The sequence below is a fragment of the Theobroma cacao genome, chromosome 1 (genome assembly GCF_053813885.1).
Source record: "Theobroma cacao isolate CCN51 chromosome 1, ASM5381388v1, whole genome shotgun sequence".
Taxonomy (NCBI): Eukaryota; Viridiplantae; Streptophyta; class Magnoliopsida; order Malvales; family Malvaceae; genus Theobroma; species Theobroma cacao.
Genome location: NC_142639.1, coordinates 5,362,056 through 5,379,946, shown reverse-complemented (window position 1 = coordinate 5,379,946; position 17,891 = coordinate 5,362,056). Strand labels below are relative to the sequence as shown.

Genomic DNA, 17,891 nt, shown 5'->3' with positions numbered 1-17,891 from the left:
GAAGATCTAACAAAGATTAATCAGGGCCGCCAGCACCTTGTCATTTAGCAATGTTAGATTGACCGATCAAGTTTCTCAACATGTGGGTTATAATCTTATCAAATGGTTGAATATGGATTCTTGATAAACAAACACAGCTGGCACCCTCTCCTCGCCAACGTGTTACCCACAACTTTGAACCTTTTCATTTATTTGTATTATAGAAACAAGTATACACCAATTAAGTAGCAGAATGCCGTATCTCTTGAGGATCTCCAAGGGATAACTCTCTCTTCCATGAGCCTTTTTCTAGTTGTAAAACCCATGCTCTTTTCGTCAAGCATTCTCGCATAACAAAGCACCATAAAATGAGATTTAGCTAAAGATTTCATTTCCACTTGTTCTTTAACTAGTATACTTAAAATTAATTCTTTCAACTTGGTTTTCTTAGCTTTCCTGCCCAAAAGCTATTGTCATAGAAATGAGCAAGATCAAATCCGGCTCGTATATCCATTTAGATTGTGATTTTGGAGGGTTCCTGACTAATTTATCAAAATGAAAATCAAAATGGCAGGTAAACTGTGTGCTGCATGCTACCAAGTGGAGCTGTTGCAACTTTTGCAAGGGTCAGATTAAGATTTTCCAGCTCTTCATGTTTATTATGGGGCTTATTCTAATTTAAATGTAATCCACAGAATCTCATGGGATCTTTTACTTCATATTTGAATGCCAACTGCTAACATGAAAAAGGGCAGTTATATATAATAATACCATTATACTTTGGTGGCTGATTCACTTTCTTCCACTAAAATGTAGATTGTAGATAAGCTCATTCAGCAGCTTCCTTGAAAGCAAATGCCACTCTCCTTCCATTATCTTTGCATGCAATGGCCTTTATATATGGTTATATACCTCTTAGTCTCAAAACCCAAAGAATCCTCACCAAGGAAATCATTAGTTAGCAAAGCCAAAGCTTTCTTCAGTCAATCTTCAGTGAAGAATTGTTTCTCTCAATGGGTATTTCTCACTACCTTTCCTCTCTTTGTTGTGAGCTGAGAATCTTGCAAGCCAAAAACCTAGAATTAAAGTCACCCGGAAACCTTTTTGTGAGATACTATCTCACTGCAGGAAACAACAAGAGAATCCAAGTAAACAGCCAGGAGATCTCCTCTAAGTCAGAGCTCATTTGGAATGAGTCCTTCTCTTTGGAATGCTTGGGAACTGAAGAATCTTTGAATGACCTGAAGCAACAAACTGTAGTTTTCGAGCTCCGCTGGAGGAGCACAGTGCCAGTTCTCGGAAGAATAATGGGGAAGTCACAGCTTTTGGGCAGAGCTGAAATGCCATGGAATGCCGTTTTTGAATCACCGAACATGGAGATTGAGAAATGGGTTACCATGGTTTCAATGAATGATCGTGTTCTTGAAACTCTTAAGCCTCCTTCACTGCAGGTATCAATGAAGGTCCGAGGTCCATCAATTGTGGAAACAGAGAAGAAGAAGAAGAAGAAGAAGAGAAAAGAAGGGTTGAAGAACAATTGGGATGGCTGTGGATGCAAAGACATTGGCGGAGGGTACTGCAGCTGTGCAGATTATGAATTATTTGCACTGGCAGCTGCTTTCGAGGCCCTATAGTCACAAAGGAGTGGCCAAAAGCACTAAAGATATGTTACTTGTGTTGTATTTGTCATTAAACTGTAGATATATATATGAGAGTAAAAGGAGACTCTATTCATCTATTTAGAAGAAGGTATTAGCGCAATTTCTTGAAGGTAGTTCTTTGTCATGAGGAGAACTTTATTGTGAAATTATTGCTTTGTGTTTTTTTTCATTCTTATAATACCAGAGGGAACATTTTGGTTGGTATCAAATATTTCCATTAAAATCCAATGTCAACCTTACCAGCTTTAGTAAGTCCAAGTAACATTTCTCGTTTAAGTTCTAACTCTATATAAAAATACAGATAAAGAATCAGATGCTGTACTTAACATTACACAGCATGCATTAAGACTCTAACATATAATAATAAACACTATTTTACCCGAAAATATGAACTTTCATGGCATACATAGTTATCCGTAATTAGTACTATATTATATGCAACTTCAAGTCTTTTTTCTTCTTTGTTGTATTATTTTCTTAAAAAGGCATTACTTCACTAGCTAATTCTCACAAACCATACTTACAGATAATTATCCAAACTGCATACTCCAACCACCTCTCCTATTAATTAATGGGACCAACACTAAGGCCATTGTAGTTGAGATGTTTTGGTGTATTTCTAGATGAATTGCGCTTCACCAACCTTTTTGGGTTTCTTTTTTCCTTTTTAATTATGTCTTTCACGAGCTATAAATTACGGAGTCTGCATTAAATAGCCGAAAAGTCACAAGCCGAGATTGCAACTCTATTAATTGGTGTAGCTTATGATTTTCAATCTCTCAGCACTAGCACAAGGCTTAAATTAGGTTACTATAGGCTAAAATACTAAATAAATTCTTAAATTATCTTAATTTTTTTTAAAAAAAACCTCCTATCTATTATTATAAATTAAAATATTACATAAATTCTTAATGAGATTTAAATTTGCTTATTATAATCAACATAAATTAGAAGCGAAGGGATGGAGGCTAGTAGGGACCCCGCCTCTCAAAAGCTTTAAGATTTTATAATATTTTTTTTGTTTTTAAAATTTTATAATTTTCCTCCTACAAATATTGAAGACATAATTTTCATTATTTCAAACATAAAATCTTGACTTTGTCATTGACATCAATGTCTTTTAAAAATGTAAATTGACTATGAGTTTAATCACTATTAAAATCACGTGATAAGCATATCTAAGATTTTTTAAAAAAAAAACATATTTAAGGTACAAATTATAGGAGGATTTATTTAGATACAATAACACAATAGATTTTTTTTAAAAGAAAATCAGAACACTTAGAGATTTTTTTAGTATTTTAACTTTATTTTTGTTCTTTTGTTTCTAAAAAAAATAAAATGGCATTTTACAAGATATATATGACCAATCCAACAATCTTCTTATTAAAAAAAAAATTCTTCCAAAAAAAGAAAAAACAGGAGAGGAGTTAAAAAGCCAAATATTGTATGGGCAACCATCCACTTAACTAAAGTAATTAAAACACCCACCAATGAGGGTATACACTTGGTTTTAATAAGCTATTTAATTAATTTGCTATATTTATAGAATCTTATTTCTTGTGCATCACTTGAGGATATATCTTGTTTATCCAGCCAATTAGGGGTTAATTTTTCCAAAATGTGAAGCGGTAGAAAGCAGCAATCATTAGCATATACATATATGGCAATTGATGGTCTATCATATACTCATTAATCCTGTTTAAGCCCCTTTTACAACTTAATTTGACTCACTCAAATTCCCAACAAATTAAGACTTTAAATATTCAATACTGTTTCCCAACTAAAGATGAATGAAAATAGAAAGTTGACAAGACCCTTGCTTTTATTGGTAAATTAATAAGGACTCTGCTTCTATTTATTGTTTAGACAAAACAAGGACAGTGCTAGGTTTTTCAACCCTTCGTAATTCAGACTTCCTTTTCAGCATAACCAACTTTCTAATTCTAATCAAAATAGGCCTCCCACCCCATTCCCAGTTAATTTGACTCTATGAGAACGTTTGGTAAAAAAAAAAAAAAAAGTATATTCTATCCAATTAAATTATATTATAATATTTGTTTCGTAAAAAATCAGTGCAATGTAAGATTGTAATACAATCACATTACAATTAATGAATGTAAATGTGATTGCAGTCCTAACCAATGCAATCAGATTGTATTGCATTTTGTAATATTTTTAAAAATATTTTTACCTTTAAATTTTGTTACTTTATTAAATATATTTATATTGTTATAATTTTTTTATATAGATTTCAGGAGATGTCTTTTAAAAAAATTAAAAAAAATAAAATATAAAATATAAGAATTTATATTAAGAAATAAAAAATATAAAATATAAAATTATAATAAAAAATAAAAAAAAAATATGATATTAAGAATATATTTAAGAGATGATATTATAAAAAAATTTAATAATAAAAAATATAAATATATTAAACTTGTATTTTAATAAACGAGTATAATTTTAAAAATTATCATTACGTTTTTAGGAAAATACTTGTAAATCAAACGTTGTAATGTTATATTCTTTATAATCACATTATTTGCAATCACATTGTATCATAAAATATCAAATGCCACCTATATATACTTTAAACATTGCAATGCTGATTATTCCAAGTTTCAACACTTTAGATTTGATCTTATGAAATGGAAAAAATATAAATAAATATAAAACTGGTTTAATTTGACATGCAACAGTACTTACCTAATTTTGATCCATTTTCAAAATTTTGACTTGGCTAGGTTTCAGCATTATCGCATGCATCTGTCTCAGCTTTTTTTTTTTTGGGGGGGGGGGGGGGGGGGTAACAACTAATAAAGTATATATGAAGTGAAATTAATACCTAAATTAATGTTATTCAAAACAAAAGATTTATGCTTCTGAAGCACACCAAGTTATTGGCCTACTTACTTTCCGCTAGCATGTTATGTTTGTTTGATAGTTTAGCCTTAATTTTTCTTTGAATCAAATTAAAATTTATTCTAAATCTTTTTTGAATTTCAATTGGTTCTCACAGATCCAATAAATATTTCATTAATTTTGGGCGTAAATGCAACTGTGATGTTTTACCCTTTCATTACTTTTTCTTAATTTTGGTCATAATAAGTTTTATTTAAAAAGTACTAAAAAAAATCCAATTTAAAAGTTAAATAAGAAAATCAATAATATCGCTTTGGGTGGGAACTTGTGACACGTGTCAGTTTCCAACAGCGAGTCCTCAAGTTAGCCAAAACCTCTAAATTTAAAATAAAGGACAAAAAAAAAAGTGAAGGTTTGGTAATCGGTTGATAGGATTTGATATTTTCTATATATATGCTTTAATAAAATTCAACTCTTTTTTCTCATCTTTTCAAACAAGAACAGGAAAAAACTCTGCAAAGACTGAAGCAACACACTTTACTTCAGCTCAGAGCACACAAAAAATGGAGAGAAGCACGCCGGTACGAAAGCCTCACACATCAACCGCCGATCTGCTGACTTGGACGGAGGCTCCACCATCTGCCTCTTCCAACGCCTCCTCAGCCCAGCGTTCGTCCGGTCGCTCCAACCAGGTCCAATGGTCTATAACTATTATTAGTGTTATATAAACACATTTATGTATATGCATGCGTGTATCTTCTATTTATATTTTATTCATCTGACGAATGAAAGCATTGAATAACAGCCCTCGGATGGAATCAGCAAAGTGGTGTTTGGAGGTCAGGTTACTGATGACGAAGCTCAATCTCTCTTGAAAAAGTAAGATCCCTTTCTATTTTCAGCTTACCTTTCTTTTAAAAGCAAAAAAAAAAAAATTTCATCTTTGGCTGTAAATGTTGTTTCTTTTCAAGATAAGCTTGTACTGAGTTTTCTTTTTTGGAGTTTGAAATTTGAGTTTTATTTTTTTGTTTATAAAAATAAAATCTTGAATTTTGTCCTTTTCTTTATAGCTTTGAAATGTAGAACCAGATCTACTGTTACTTTTTTATTTTTTGCGGGCTTTTGTTTTTGATCTGTATCAAGCTATTAATTTCTACTATTGTATTAGCTGTGAAAATTTCGATAATATAATTAGCAAATTACTTGAAAAGTACTTTTTAAAGAAAAGAGATGCTTTGATCTGTTTTATTAATGCATGGATTGCTCAAATTTACGAATGTATATATAATTTATTTAGTTGAAATATATGGTTTGTTTGAGTGGTTTAGCTGCTAATCTGGCTAAAAGGTCCTGCTTTCCCCTTTTTGAGTTTTTTATTTGTTTATTCCTTAACCAGCTCGCAATTGATAAGAAGAAACTTTATGTCTCTCTATATGAAAGCATATATTTAATCATGCATTATGGAGTACTTACATTGCATGGTTATGATTCATTCGCGTCTTTTTTGTGTTAGATTTGATAGTGAAGTTGTTTTTTATGTGCTTCATTTAAAAATGTCGTGTTTGAACTGAGAAATCTTTTGAGTTAGATTGCTGTATAGACCATGACAAACATATCGTTGGGTATTACTATATATTAGGTGTTATCATAAATCTCTGTCAAGTCCAGTTGGCAAAACAGTAACATTAAAGTAAACAATAAGATTGTCTCATTATCTGTACTCTTGCATTTTCCTCATTTATATATCTTCATGCTTCTTTGTTTTTTTTTTTTTTTTCCTTTTTTGCTTCCCTGTATGTAAGTTGAGCTGTCCAAATCAGCTCATTCTGGTTTAAGACTAATAGTTAACAAGTTAAAGCTAGAATTTATATGCAAATTCAGTGGGCTTTTAAGATAACTATTTTAATATTACTGTTCATGAATTGCATCCAATTTTATTGGAGATAAAAAGAACCCAGATCCAACTAACCTTGCAACTTTTAGTTATCTGGTCTCTCACAATGCTCATCAGATTATGGACTAACTATGATTATTGATGCATATACTCCAAAAAATTGGACTCCGTTCTAAGAATTTCTTGATTCTGCTTGAGTCTGTTGTGTAAACCAAAATTCTTCTTTCTCATTTGTACTCTGGCTTGGACTTAAGTAATATAGTGTCTTCATCAAGAGCTAGTTTGGACATGTATGGCTATCATTCATCTAAATCCATTTGGCATTGTTCACCATTGCTCTTCCAGGAAGCCTTGCTCAGGTTACAAAATGAAAGAGATGACTGGCAGCGGCATATTTGCAGCCAATGGTGCTAATGGTGCATCTGAACCTACTGCTACTAATCCTACTAACCGAACAGGATTGCGCATGTATCAGGTATTTATTTGATCTCCCTTGTTGAATGAGCATCATTGTTCACCAGTTGTCCAAGATATAAATTCACCCTTTTAAACTTTGGTGATATGATTTTCAGCAAGCAGTGAATGGAATTAGCCAAATATCATTCAGTGCTGATGGGAGTGTTTCTCCAAAGAAGCCTACCTCTCTCCCTGAGGTAGCAAAGCAGCGAGAGTTAAGCGGCACATTGCAAGCTGATTCAGATGCAAAGAATAAAAAGCAAATATCAAATGCAAAGTATAAGGAGATCAGTGGACATGACATCTTTGCATCTCCTTCTGAAATTAAGCCACGTTCATTGGCTGCTGTACGCTCCACAGAATCAAGAGAAAGCAAAGACATGGGAGAACCTGCACCACGAAATGTGCGCACATCTGTCAAAGTTTCAAATGTGAGTTTAGCTTTTCAGTGTCTGATAATCATTCATCACTGGTATAGTCTTGGTGGAAAGTTAGAACAGTTGATTCAGTAATAGTGCCTATTTTATATACAGGTTGTATTGGGAGTGTGTGGCCAATATTTGCTTTCAGTTGGTCTTTAACACCACATCCATTTTACCTTTAGAAGTAGTGACTTCAAAGAAGCACCACATCACTACTAAAATGAAAATTGTTAATAAAGGGCAAATGTGGTTAGTCCCCTCTGTCTTCTGCAATGGCAGTGGAGGCTTGCCTTATAGATACTGCTGTAGCAATACATTATAAAACTTATCAGACGCTTGCATTTTCATGTGAGATTGGGAATATGCACATGTTTGCATATCTTCAAGGGTAATTTGAACTTCTTTGTAAAGAATACAAAATTTTACTTTCTCTCCAATTGGCATGAATTACTTTACTCAAATTCCATTTAGGCTTATCATGTCTGCATTCTTCCACAACTTGATCATTTCCAGTACTCCCTCTGTTCCCGCAAGTTTTGCTGGATTCAGAATCATTTCAAGCTCTTCCTATTTTCTGTCCTATCTTGAATTCAAAGTTTCACCAGCCATGTAACTCCTATCAAAAATTTGTTTTTCACTATTGTTGTAGCCTGCTGGAGGTCAGACAAGTATCCTTTTCAGCGAAGGACCTGTTGTCAAGACGGCAAAGAAGATACATAACCAAAAGTTTCAAGAGCTGACAGGCAACGGTATCTTCAAGGGAGACGTTCCTCCAGGTTCTGCAGAAAAGCCTCTGAGCAGGGCTAAACTGCGAGAAATGAGTGGCAACAACATCTTTTCTGATGGGAAGGTGGAATCTAGAGATTATCTGGGTGGTGTACGCAAGCCCCCTGGTGGTGAGAGCAGCATTGCCTTGATTTAACTTGATATTACGCTGCCTTAGTACCGGTAGTGCTGCAATGTTTTGACTGTGAAGGGCCCTTGATGCCTTATGATGATCAAATTTGGGCATTCGAGTGGCGTATGTTGGTTGTGGCTCATGTATACGTTGTTAGAGTGTAACATTTAGATCGGAACCCTAGGTGGACAGCTAATTGAGTTATTTCAACAGTTTCCAGTTGTTGTGTTGTTAGTGTTTGGTCTGGACTCCAGACCAACTTTGTCTGTTGTTGTGGAATAATGAAAGGCCGTTGGTTAGCTGGTCTCTAATATGTTATTGAGCATACACCAAGATAGTAGCTTCCCCATGTTTTGATATTTAAAATGCATGTACGCTTGTCATTGGAATCAAAGGATCAAATGCCACCGACAATGTTAAAACTTGGAGATTGCCGCTCAAAATTACAGGACCAACAAGACGACGAAATGGTATTTCCTAGCACAACTCTGCAATGTTGAATCTGATTGGTAACCAAGATACCTTATTTCTGACGATATTGGGGGACAGGGTACTCTTCCCTTTGTCCTTCTATATTTTTTTGAATTATTTCAGACCCCAACAGAATTATTAAATTCGATAAATTTCTACAATGTACATAATTCTTAAAACCTTTAGAAACTTAAAAGATAATGTTTCCTTCTGCGCGAGCTTGGCCCTTCTTTGAAAGTTGATAGCCAAAATGAAACTAATTTACTTCCTCTCTCATGGTAGATTTCTTTTACTTTTTTAATTTTTTACATTTTAAGGTTATTATTTTTTTTGTTTTAGTGCAAACAAAACAAGGATATACCTTTTTCTTAGGAAGGAAATGCGGATAAACCCCTAGGATTAGGCAGGAACCACGGTTTAAACTGTACTTCTACGGGATCTTTCCCCTAAAGAGGAGACAAGAGCCGCTCGGCCTAAGCCCGCGGCTCAAACGTAGCTGGGATTTATGGGTAGGTATAAATCACAAATCAACAAGCTTGTGTTCGTATTATGTTAAATAAATATTGGGTTTAGGATAATACTGCACTTCTTTTACTTTTAGAACAAAGACCCGTTCCTTTAATCCTAAAAATTTGGTCCACATCCCTGGACGGTACGTCCATGCACATGTTTGTAAGCAGACAGGAGCTCAATTCAAAGGCACTGAATCACTGAGCTTCGTACCCCATTTGCCAACAAAAAAAGAAAAGAAAGGAACTCTTCCTTCCTGTCTTGTTTACCATCCATGTTCCCGGATCACTTTTTTCATAAATTTCGATATCTATGCTGCTATGCATCCACATCTGACGCTTTTTTTTTTTTTTTTGACTTCCTAAACACCAAGGAGCTTACAACTTTTGCTCTATGGATTTTTTTTGGCTATCCAACTTTTAACATCCAAAATATAACCAACGACTTGAGTTCCACTATTGCAGTCATGGGTGCTGACCCTGCTATGCATTGCAATCCTTGTTTACCAACAACTGCACCACAACTCGTCTTTCAAGTCATTGGCAAGCATGATTGAATCAGAAAATGAACACGCTGAAAAATTGGTGCAAAACACTCAAATAAGAACACCCAATTCAACTAGTCCATCTTGAAAGTTCTACGCGGAAGCAGCAGTAAACAAAAGTGATGGGCACACAACGAAGACAAAGACATAAACCCAAACACACAACTCATAGCTGGCAATGCAAACTAGATAGTCATATGAAGAACTGAACAGAGAAAACAGCTTAGACGTCTCCACATCCAATCAAGGCAAGAAGCATTCTCTCATAGTCTCCAGAAGTATCTCCAGCAATTGCCTTTTCCAGTGTGACACTGTTTCTTCGCTGATATTCCTCCTTAATACGTACCATGTCCACCTCTGCCCGAGTTGTCACAACTCTAGTGAGAGCCGATTCATCTGTTCCCAACTTAACGATGGCTTGCCGTAGAAGCTTCTCAAAATACTTTTCAGGGACAGTTAAGCACTTAATCGCAGCTCTCAGCAATTTGAGGAATTCATCATTGGGGTCAGCCTTCAAATCCTGCAAACCAGTATCTCATTATCAGTTTGAGTTAGAGCAGTTCTTCTTTAGCATATACTTACACTTTGCGAGTAGATTCTACCAAATGCTATAGTGACCTTGAACTGTCTAGACCACCAACCTTACAGTAAAAAAAGTTGAGTTTGGACAACACAAGTTACTGCTTTGGGTGTCTCATAGGGCCACCAGAATGATTTCTGGACATTTAAAGTTTTATATTCGTTTTTCATTCAAATCAATACTATAACTTTGACAAGGTAGAGATATTCAAAATTCTATCCTTGAGCTCAATGCAAAACTTGTTAAAGGAGTGTCTTCCTTCAAATTTTCTTTTACTTCCATATATACTCTTATGTTGTTAAAAAGGTAGGATAACAAGTCTTCTCTTTGTTACAAGAACACAAAAAAAGAAACATTTTGAAGCTTTCACACAATTTCTGAAGAAATCCACTAAAAGTCATGGACAAAATGAATACCTTGTTGATAGCATTCCCGAATGCAGTATTGTAGTGATTGAGAGTTGCATTTAGCTGTGCCTTACTCCTTGTAGTCAGAATCCTGATCACCTCCTCATCATTGTAATGCTTATCGGAGATCTTATCACGAAGTATCTTAGCCTCCGATTTTGCCAATGTCATGTTCACCTCCTCTCCCTCATATCGGAATGCGCTAACAAGTGGGACCAAGAGCTGCAAGAGAAAATAATATAAGCAATCATTTCACAAATCTTATTCAGTTTTGTGTTAATTTTTAATTAATTTTGGTTAGATCAATTTGTTCAAGGGATGATCTAATCAATTAAAATGTCAGGGATTTTGTTGTCTAAGCAGGCACTCAACTCAAGATGGATGGAGGGGAAAAATTTTAAATTGCCCATGGCCAAGAAGTTTAAGACTGAACCTTGCGGTAGTCTCCAGTAGTGTGGTGTGCAACATCTTCTTCAAGGGATTTCTTATAACGAGCGTGATATGCCTTCCTCACATTGAATAGTTCATATGAACTCCTAGTGCAAGCTATTTCCATGAGAACCCAATTGCTTGATGTGAACCTCTTCGTAGCTTCATTAGCCAGATATGCATCACGCTCTGCAGGGTCCAATGTAAATAGCAGCACAGCCCGCTGTTGAAAGAAGAAAAAACAATAGCAAAAAGTTAAAAAGTAAGAGGCCATCTGAATAATAGCCGAAATTACTTTCTCTCATCCCCTTCTAGTGAAGCACAAACACTGCAAGCCAAACATCAACTCTTGAATGCAAATAATCATACTTTACTTATTCCATAATATAACTAGGCTATGTAAATTGTTCTCATTTGAACAAGATTAAGAAAAAGGTATGTCCAAATCTGACCTCAAAGTCACTTGAAAGTTCCTTATCCAATGACTTAAGAAGATCTTCGCCATAAGCTTCACCATAAGATATTCGAATTAAATTGCGCTGTGCTGCATTCCGGTGAGCCAATACGTCTATAATCAATTGCTCATTGGTACCCCAGCCTGCAACAGATTATCAAAATCTTTCAGCTCACAATCAACAAATATTAACAGGAAATATATACTTATTGTGTATTACAATATTTATAACCAAAATAGCACCTTATTATTTCCTTACCTCAAATGCTGAATGAGAAAAGAAGATGGTTTTGTAACATAAGCATATAAATGCCAGATGATTACAAATAAAATTTAATGCTATGTTTGGTACAGAGGAAGGAGAACTGAAAGATGGGAAGGTGAATTGATCTACAAAACCAAAACTACAAAGGCAAAATCTGAAATGACTAGACTGTCATATACTCATCAAAGTTCTAGATACCTTTTTGTCTTACTTGAAACTTAAAAATCTTCCATTATATTTGATCCAACACCCCCCCTTCAACCCAGAATAACAATCCAGAACATCAACAACATTTAAAATACAGATCAGTAGTGATCCAACACTATCAGATCAAAACCATAGTGATCAGATCAGGAATAAAAAGTAACTATTTCCAGATGAACCTGATCACTATCATTTCTCACTTAGTTGACTAACCAAACCCCAATTTTTTTTCTAAAAAAAAAAAACTTTAATCCCATCGAATCATATGACTGACTTCAAAAGATCATAATAATAATTGAAAAAAACAGATAACAGAAATGAAACTACACAGGAACAAAGAAAATCAATCAAAATACATATAACCCATGATCGGATACAATGTGTCATGATCAGACACCAACTCAACAACAACAAATCAAAGTAAAAGAGAAAAAAAGTAAAGAAAAGATTGATCAATTTAAAAGGGTAGAATAGAATTAACGAAAGACCTTCAAAAGCTTTACGAAGTTGCTCAGCATCCTCAGAAGGAGCAGGAACATGAGCTGGCACTTTAAGGGTTGCCATTGTCACTCTCTCTCTCTCTCTCTCTGAGTCTATCTGTTTGTGGAGAATAGCAAACGAAAAATGCAGGTGATGAGAAAAGTTATAAAGCTTAAAGCTTTCTTTATTACAGTGAATGAAAAGTAGTGTGCAATTAAAATTTCATATATGGTAAAACGTTAAAAGTATTATCATATGGTAATTGGAAAGTAAGCATTAGCGTGGAAATTTCCGCCCATATTTTACATCACATTTTCAGGCAATGATTACGCGGGGACAGAAACAAAGATATTATTGTACACATGAAATCTTACCTGTTATGATAATGTCATACACGTGTTCGGCGCAGTGCAATTTTTAGGAAAACTGTTCGCATTTCAAACGTTTTATGATATTCATAAAATTTTAAAATCCATGATAGATTTTTACACATGTTAACGACATTGATCGATAAATCATCAGCTTGAACAGTAATGAAAGGGAATTAAACTCATAAATAAAAGCCTTTGTGTGCATTGTTTCTTGTAATTTGGGTTGTTGTAATATTTATTACTACACTTGAATACCACAAAATTTATCTTAGTTCAAGGACAAAAAATAAAAAGAGAAGCATTATGAAAAGTTTCCACTAAATGGCATTATTGTGGTGATGTCTTTTTTGTTTTTGGTGAGATATTCTCATCATTTCTTTCCATATATAATCTGATAAAATGGTTGGTTGAGTGCTTCGTTCATACGCTATACTTCCTTCAAACAATTAGAAAAGGTCAATCAATTTGTGGCTTTTAGTAGAGAGATGATGGTTCATGAGTACAAAATATACAGCATATGAAATTGTTGTTAATTCTACCATGATAGGGGAGTGCTCAAATCCAATCCCCATAGATTTTGAATGGATTTAAGAGTGAGTCACCAACCATCACAAAGCTAGACTTAGAATGAAGACTTCTACGTCTATGCCAGGAAGACTCTCCACGTAATTTGATCATCTCATGTCAGCCATTTTAAATTTTCCACCCTCAAAAAGAAAGAGGGTATCAGCATGTGGTGACGAAGCCTACCACGTCACACATGGTCTAAGACACAGAGTTTTGAAGAGAGGATTTTCATATGAGCGAGTGTTTAGAGCTTGCCTTAGACTAGTTTCATAGAGAATTTTGGGCTACGAAAGATTGGGCTTTCCATACTTTGTATTGTCATATGAGCCGCTTCTTACTAGAAGCCCATTTGTTTTCTTGTGGTTTTTATTTTCTTTTGTTTGGTGGGCGTGGGTCTCCAAACCTAAAAGTACTTTTACGGTCTATTGCTTCTGCTTCCTCCATTCACGTGTTTTGCCCCTACTTGTAAGTTTTTTACTACTTTCAAGTTCATCGACTCGTACGAATGAAACGTTGCATTCGATAACAAAGACATATATTTTATTTTTAAAAAAAATTAAGTTTGAATTTTTTAAATATTTTAAAATTGATATATATATATATATATATATATATATAAAAGAAACAGGGTAGGCTTTAGTAGAAAGCCACCAAAGCCTTTACTTTTAGGTTTACAATTTTATAGGTCTCGTAATTTTATGTAATATAATTAATTATATTAAAAATATATAAAAATTAAAATAATCAATAAAATATTTCTTAAATTAAGTATCTAATTAAATATTTATTTTTTTCACTTTTTATTTTTAATTAATTCTCAATTATTTATCTCACTTCTTTGTTTACGTAAAAATTAAAATAATTAATGAAATTACATATTCTCTCACTTTTTCAATTATGTGAATAATAAATCTCTATTTTTTATCACTTCTTAATTTTCATAATGTTAAGAATTCTCAATTATTTTTCTTATTTTCAATAAATCTAATATGTTTTTAATGATCTTCTATTAACGGTAATTTTTTTAAATTTTGATAAAAAATACTTTATTTAAATATTTAAATACTTTAAACTTTTAAAAGTATTGAGCCATCCTAGAAAAGAAACAACTTTTCTAATAACTCTTTTGAATTAATTTGATGGGTGATTGTAATTATAAAAACACTATTAATTAGTAAAAAATATGAATAAAGGGATGGTAAAATAAGAGACAACTTATGAAAAGAGAATAATTTATATGTAATATAAATGAACATATGTGATTGTCATGCCAAACAAAGTCTACAAAAAAACTTAATTTTTTTTTTCTTTTGTATGCAGATTGAGATAGAATTAATACATGCCATATTTTCAACCACAAGGGTCGAATGCTGCACCACACCTTTTGACCCGAAGGAAAACAGAGGAAAAAGGATGCAGAAAAGAAGTAGTAGCAATATTAATTAAGGAATTGCAACTAGTTAGCCGGTTGCAAAGTCTTTTTTTTTTTTTTTTTTAACTAATCTTCTTCCTTGTTGACGTGTAGCCCGTCTCACACTGCTAGGGCCACACCCAATTATTTAGGACAACTCTAGTATACCTAAGGGGAGTCGGATGAGGAATCGTTTTCAGCAATACAGTAGTGAAAATGCATCAACTCCAATTTCATTTCCTTTTTTTAGCTCAACTAACTTCCTTGTATTAAACATGCTAGATGCTACAAACCAAGCCATTCAAAATGCCAAACAAAAAGACGAGTGTGGTTGCTGAGAAAGCATGGAATCTCTTGCGTTTAGCATTGTTATGGGCAAGAAAAGCTGCTGTGTTTAAGGTCAAGGGCCATGGAAGTAAAGCTCTCACTGATCAAATCCCTTATTGGGAACGTCAGCTCTCCTTTGATAAAACTCCTGATTTCCATGTCAAGAAGGGTCGTCTTGCTGGCTCCATGCGCTTCCTTTTCCCTTGCACAGGCGCAAAGGCAGTTGAATTCGATTATGATGTCGGTGCTGATGAAGCTGGTGGAATTTATAGCAATGATAGCGGAAGGGAAACTTACTCGAGAGAGGAAGAAGAAGAAGAAGAAGAAGAAGAAGCATATGAATACAAGAATTGTGAAAAGAAGAGTCAATTAGAGGAAGAAGGGATTGATTCCAGGGCGGAGAAGTTCATAGCTGAGTTCTATGATCAAATGAAGTTTCAGAATTGACTAAAAAAGGCTACTTCTCTGATATAGTATATCTAGTTTCTGAGGGAGTGGTACAGAATCTTTGTAACCATGGATTGTTTGTTTACAACAGAAGTGTTGATCCCTCAGCTTTGTTAACAGGGCAGCATTGGGAATTACTGTTTCTCGAAAATATTTTAAATTGTAGTATATGCTTCGTATGGGTCTAATCTGTATTATTCAATGCAATGCAGGGAATTATTGCATTATCCTCCATAGAAATGTCAATTGATAAAGAGTTTTTACCATTTAGCATTAAAAGGGGATCAACTAAGATGGAAATTAGAAAGTTCCAGCAGGGAAAGTTTGAAGGCATGCTCGCTATAAATAATACATTAAGTACTATTTCCTTCAACCTTGATTGTGTTTGAATATGTAATGTGAGTTTAAATTTACCTTATCTGCTTCAACTGTTCAGTTTTTCCCTAAAGTCAAAGCAGCATTTGGTTTTATAGTTTTAAGGAAGCTATGCTACTTCAAGTGAACACCATATACACAAACGAAATCTTATTTAGTTTAATATTCTTACTACATTAAGCACCTTAACATCAAACACTTTCCACACCCAAAATCAACCACAGACCTTAAAATAAAGCATTACTTCATGTTTTGCACAAATTTGATAACAGAACTCCTACTTAGGCACACACACAAAAGACATGAAAAGCGACTTCATTCAGCGATTTCAACGACCCTAACGTTTGGTCTCTGTGAAGCTTCTTTCCCAATAGTGACAATCAGCATTCCATTCTCCATAAAACCCTGAATCTGATCAGTCCTTGCATTATCAGGCAACTTGAACCTGCTCATGAAGTTACCATTTTCAGTGCTTATTTGAAGCATCCTGTCATCATCTATGAAAACTATGACTTCGTCCCGGGTGACCCCCGGAAGGAAAGCCTTGAACACATGGGCTCTTGGGGTTTCTCTCCAGTTGAGTTGAGTCCCAAGGGACGGGAAAATTTCGCTGGAGAAACCAGGGGAATGGGTGGAGAGAAATGAAGCGAAAGTGAAAGGGAAACCATGGGTGAATGGGTTCCAAAGATCGAGGTTGTTGAATGGATCCCATAAGTCTAAAGAAACGGGATCGGTAACAGTGCCGTCTTGGCCACTGATTGGGACAATTGACATGATTCTGGTGGGTTAATTCGTAGAATGGGACTGAAGGAGAGTGAAGGAGCTCTTGATTTTAGAGGGAAACAGGGAAAGGGTAAAGTTTAATCCCTACGAGAGGCCTTCATTTCTTGTCTGGCACTTTCTAGAATGCACGCGGGCTTTGGGGTTTGTCGTGAGGATAAAATCCCACTCCAAAACAGTATTTGTGTGCTTTTTTTTTGTCCTTTATCAAGTTATAGTTTTGAGCAAAGGAAAATTGAGAAGCTATTATATCCGTATTGTTGACTCAAACTCAACATTGTTTATATACTCATTGAATGGTAGTTCAGCAATTGAAAAACCTTTTGTATGAATTTGGACTTCAATTATTCACAATACATAATTAATGTAACTTAATTTGAACATATAAGTTTAACTATAAATATATGATGGCATGGTATATCGAGAATTATTAAGAATAATCATGCATATTATGTTTGTTTGATATTAATTTGTTTTATAAATATATACTTTATTTTATGATTTTTTTTAAAAAATATTTGTTACATGTGAACGTGGAAAAAAATTATTATCTAAGTTTGCATTGCACCTTAAGGCAAGATTTGCTTAGTTTTGTTAATCTCAGACCATCGAAATTTTCATTGGATAATGGCAAAAAATGGTTATTCTATTGTCAAAGGATGCAGTTGATCAATCTCTTTCAATCCATCTGGAACATGTTGTAAATTCTCTGCAACTTTTCTCTCTTTCAAATGCCTTTCCTTGATTTTGATTTTTCTTCAACTCCTAATCCTAACCCTTGAAAGGAGATTGAAAAAAAACCCCTTCATATTTTGCTTTTTGAACGTAGAAAAATGGAAAGCAACTTCAAACGGACAATAGGGAAGCATTCTAAATTTAATACTGAGGATCAGAAAGCTTCCAACTTCCGCGCGTTAAATACCGACTCCACTGGGGATCGAACCCAGAATCTCTGGTTCCGTAGACCAGCGCCTTATCCATTGGGCCATGGAGTCTTAGCTGAAACCGAGTCGCTCTTTTTTTTTTATATATATAGTTATATGGAAAGAAATGGGAGTCTGCGTCAACGGTCTAGCTCTGAAGGAGCCCAAAGG

The 17,891-nt window shown here is 34.3% G+C and overlaps 5 protein-coding genes and 1 non-coding gene across 6 annotated transcripts; 3 read left to right on the top strand and 3 right to left on the bottom strand.

Annotated features, from left to right (window-relative positions):
- Positions 1–807: 807 nt before the first annotated feature.
- On the top strand, positions 808–1,786 carry LOC18611576 (nitric oxide synthase-interacting protein). Its single transcript, XM_007047909.3, has one exon. It carries the CDS (start codon positions 993–995, stop codon positions 1,611–1,613), a length of 621 nt encoding a protein of 206 aa, XP_007047971.3. The 5' UTR covers positions 808–992; the 3' UTR covers positions 1,614–1,786.
- Positions 1,787–4,958: 3,172 nt separating this feature from the next.
- Positions 4,959–8,481, top strand: LOC18611575 (hematological/neurological-like protein). Its single transcript, XM_007047908.3, has 5 exons — positions 4,959–5,197; positions 5,311–5,384; positions 6,745–6,874; positions 6,972–7,286; positions 7,927–8,481. Exons 1-5 carry the CDS (start codon positions 5,069–5,071, stop codon positions 8,197–8,199), a joined length of 921 nt encoding a protein of 306 aa, XP_007047970.1. The 5' UTR covers positions 4,959–5,068; the 3' UTR covers positions 8,200–8,481.
- A 1,256-nt stretch (positions 8,482–9,737) lies between these two features.
- Positions 9,738–12,708, bottom strand: ANNAT2 (annexin 2). The gene is made up of 5 exons (XM_018127954.2): positions 12,528–12,708; positions 11,569–11,714; positions 11,121–11,339; positions 10,697–10,909; positions 9,738–10,220 (listed from the first exon to the last, which is right to left on the bottom strand). Exons 1-5 carry the CDS (start codon positions 12,601–12,603, stop codon positions 9,924–9,926), a joined length of 951 nt encoding a protein of 316 aa, XP_017983443.2. The 5' UTR covers positions 12,604–12,708; the 3' UTR covers positions 9,738–9,923.
- A 2,376-nt stretch (positions 12,709–15,084) lies between these two features.
- Positions 15,085–15,869, top strand: LOC18611573 (uncharacterized). The gene has a single exon (XM_007047906.3). The coding sequence runs from the start codon at positions 15,151–15,153 to the stop codon at positions 15,640–15,642; it is 492 nt and encodes a 163-aa protein (XP_007047968.3). The 5' UTR covers positions 15,085–15,150; the 3' UTR covers positions 15,643–15,869.
- A 283-nt stretch (positions 15,870–16,152) lies between these two features.
- On the bottom strand, positions 16,153–16,957 carry LOC18611572 (HSP20-like chaperones superfamily protein). The gene has a single exon (XM_007047905.3). It carries the CDS (start codon positions 16,789–16,791, stop codon positions 16,333–16,335), a length of 459 nt encoding a protein of 152 aa, XP_007047967.3. The 5' UTR covers positions 16,792–16,957; the 3' UTR covers positions 16,153–16,332.
- Positions 16,958–17,719: 762 nt separating this feature from the next.
- Positions 17,720–17,792, bottom strand: TRNAR-ACG (transfer RNA arginine (anticodon ACG)). Its single transcript has one exon. It is a non-coding gene; the product is annotated as a tRNA-Arg (tRNA).
- Between the last annotated feature and the right edge of the window lie 99 nt (positions 17,793–17,891).

What these genes read in the sequence shown, in the direction of transcription:
- LOC18611576 (XM_007047909.3), top strand. Translation starts at nt 993, where the DNA reads ATGGGTATTTCTCACTACCTTTCCTCTCTTTGTTGTGAGCTGAGAATC.
- LOC18611575 (XM_007047908.3), top strand. Translation starts at nt 5,069, where the DNA reads ATGGAGAGAAGCACGCCGGTACGAAAGCCTCACACATCAACCGCCGAT. An exon ending in GCTCAATCTCTCTTGAAAAA is followed by an intron (nt 5,385 to 6,744) that starts GTAAGATCCCTT and finishes TTGCTCTTCCAG; the next exon opens with GAAGCCTTGCTCAGGTTACA. An exon ending in CATCTGTCAAAGTTTCAAAT is followed by an intron (nt 7,287 to 7,926) that starts GTGAGTTTAGCT and finishes CTATTGTTGTAG; the next exon opens with CCTGCTGGAGGTCAGACAAG.
- LOC18611572 (XM_007047905.3), bottom strand. Translation starts at nt 16,791, where the DNA reads ATGTCAATTGTCCCAATCAGTGGCCAAGACGGCACTGTTACCGATCCC.
- ANNAT2 (XM_018127954.2), bottom strand. Translation starts at nt 12,603, where the DNA reads ATGGCAACCCTTAAAGTGCCAGCTCATGTTCCTGCTCCTTCTGAGGAT. An exon ending in AACTTTCAAGTGACTTTGAG is followed by an intron (nt 11,340 to 11,568) that starts GTCAGATTTGGA and finishes TTCTTTCAACAG; the next exon opens with CGGGCTGTGCTGCTATTTAC. An exon ending in CTACTGGAGACTACCGCAAG is followed by an intron (nt 10,910 to 11,120) that starts GTTCAGTCTTAA and finishes TTTCTCTTGCAG; the next exon opens with CTCTTGGTCCCACTTGTTAG.
- LOC18611573 (XM_007047906.3), top strand. Translation starts at nt 15,151, where the DNA reads ATGCTACAAACCAAGCCATTCAAAATGCCAAACAAAAAGACGAGTGTG.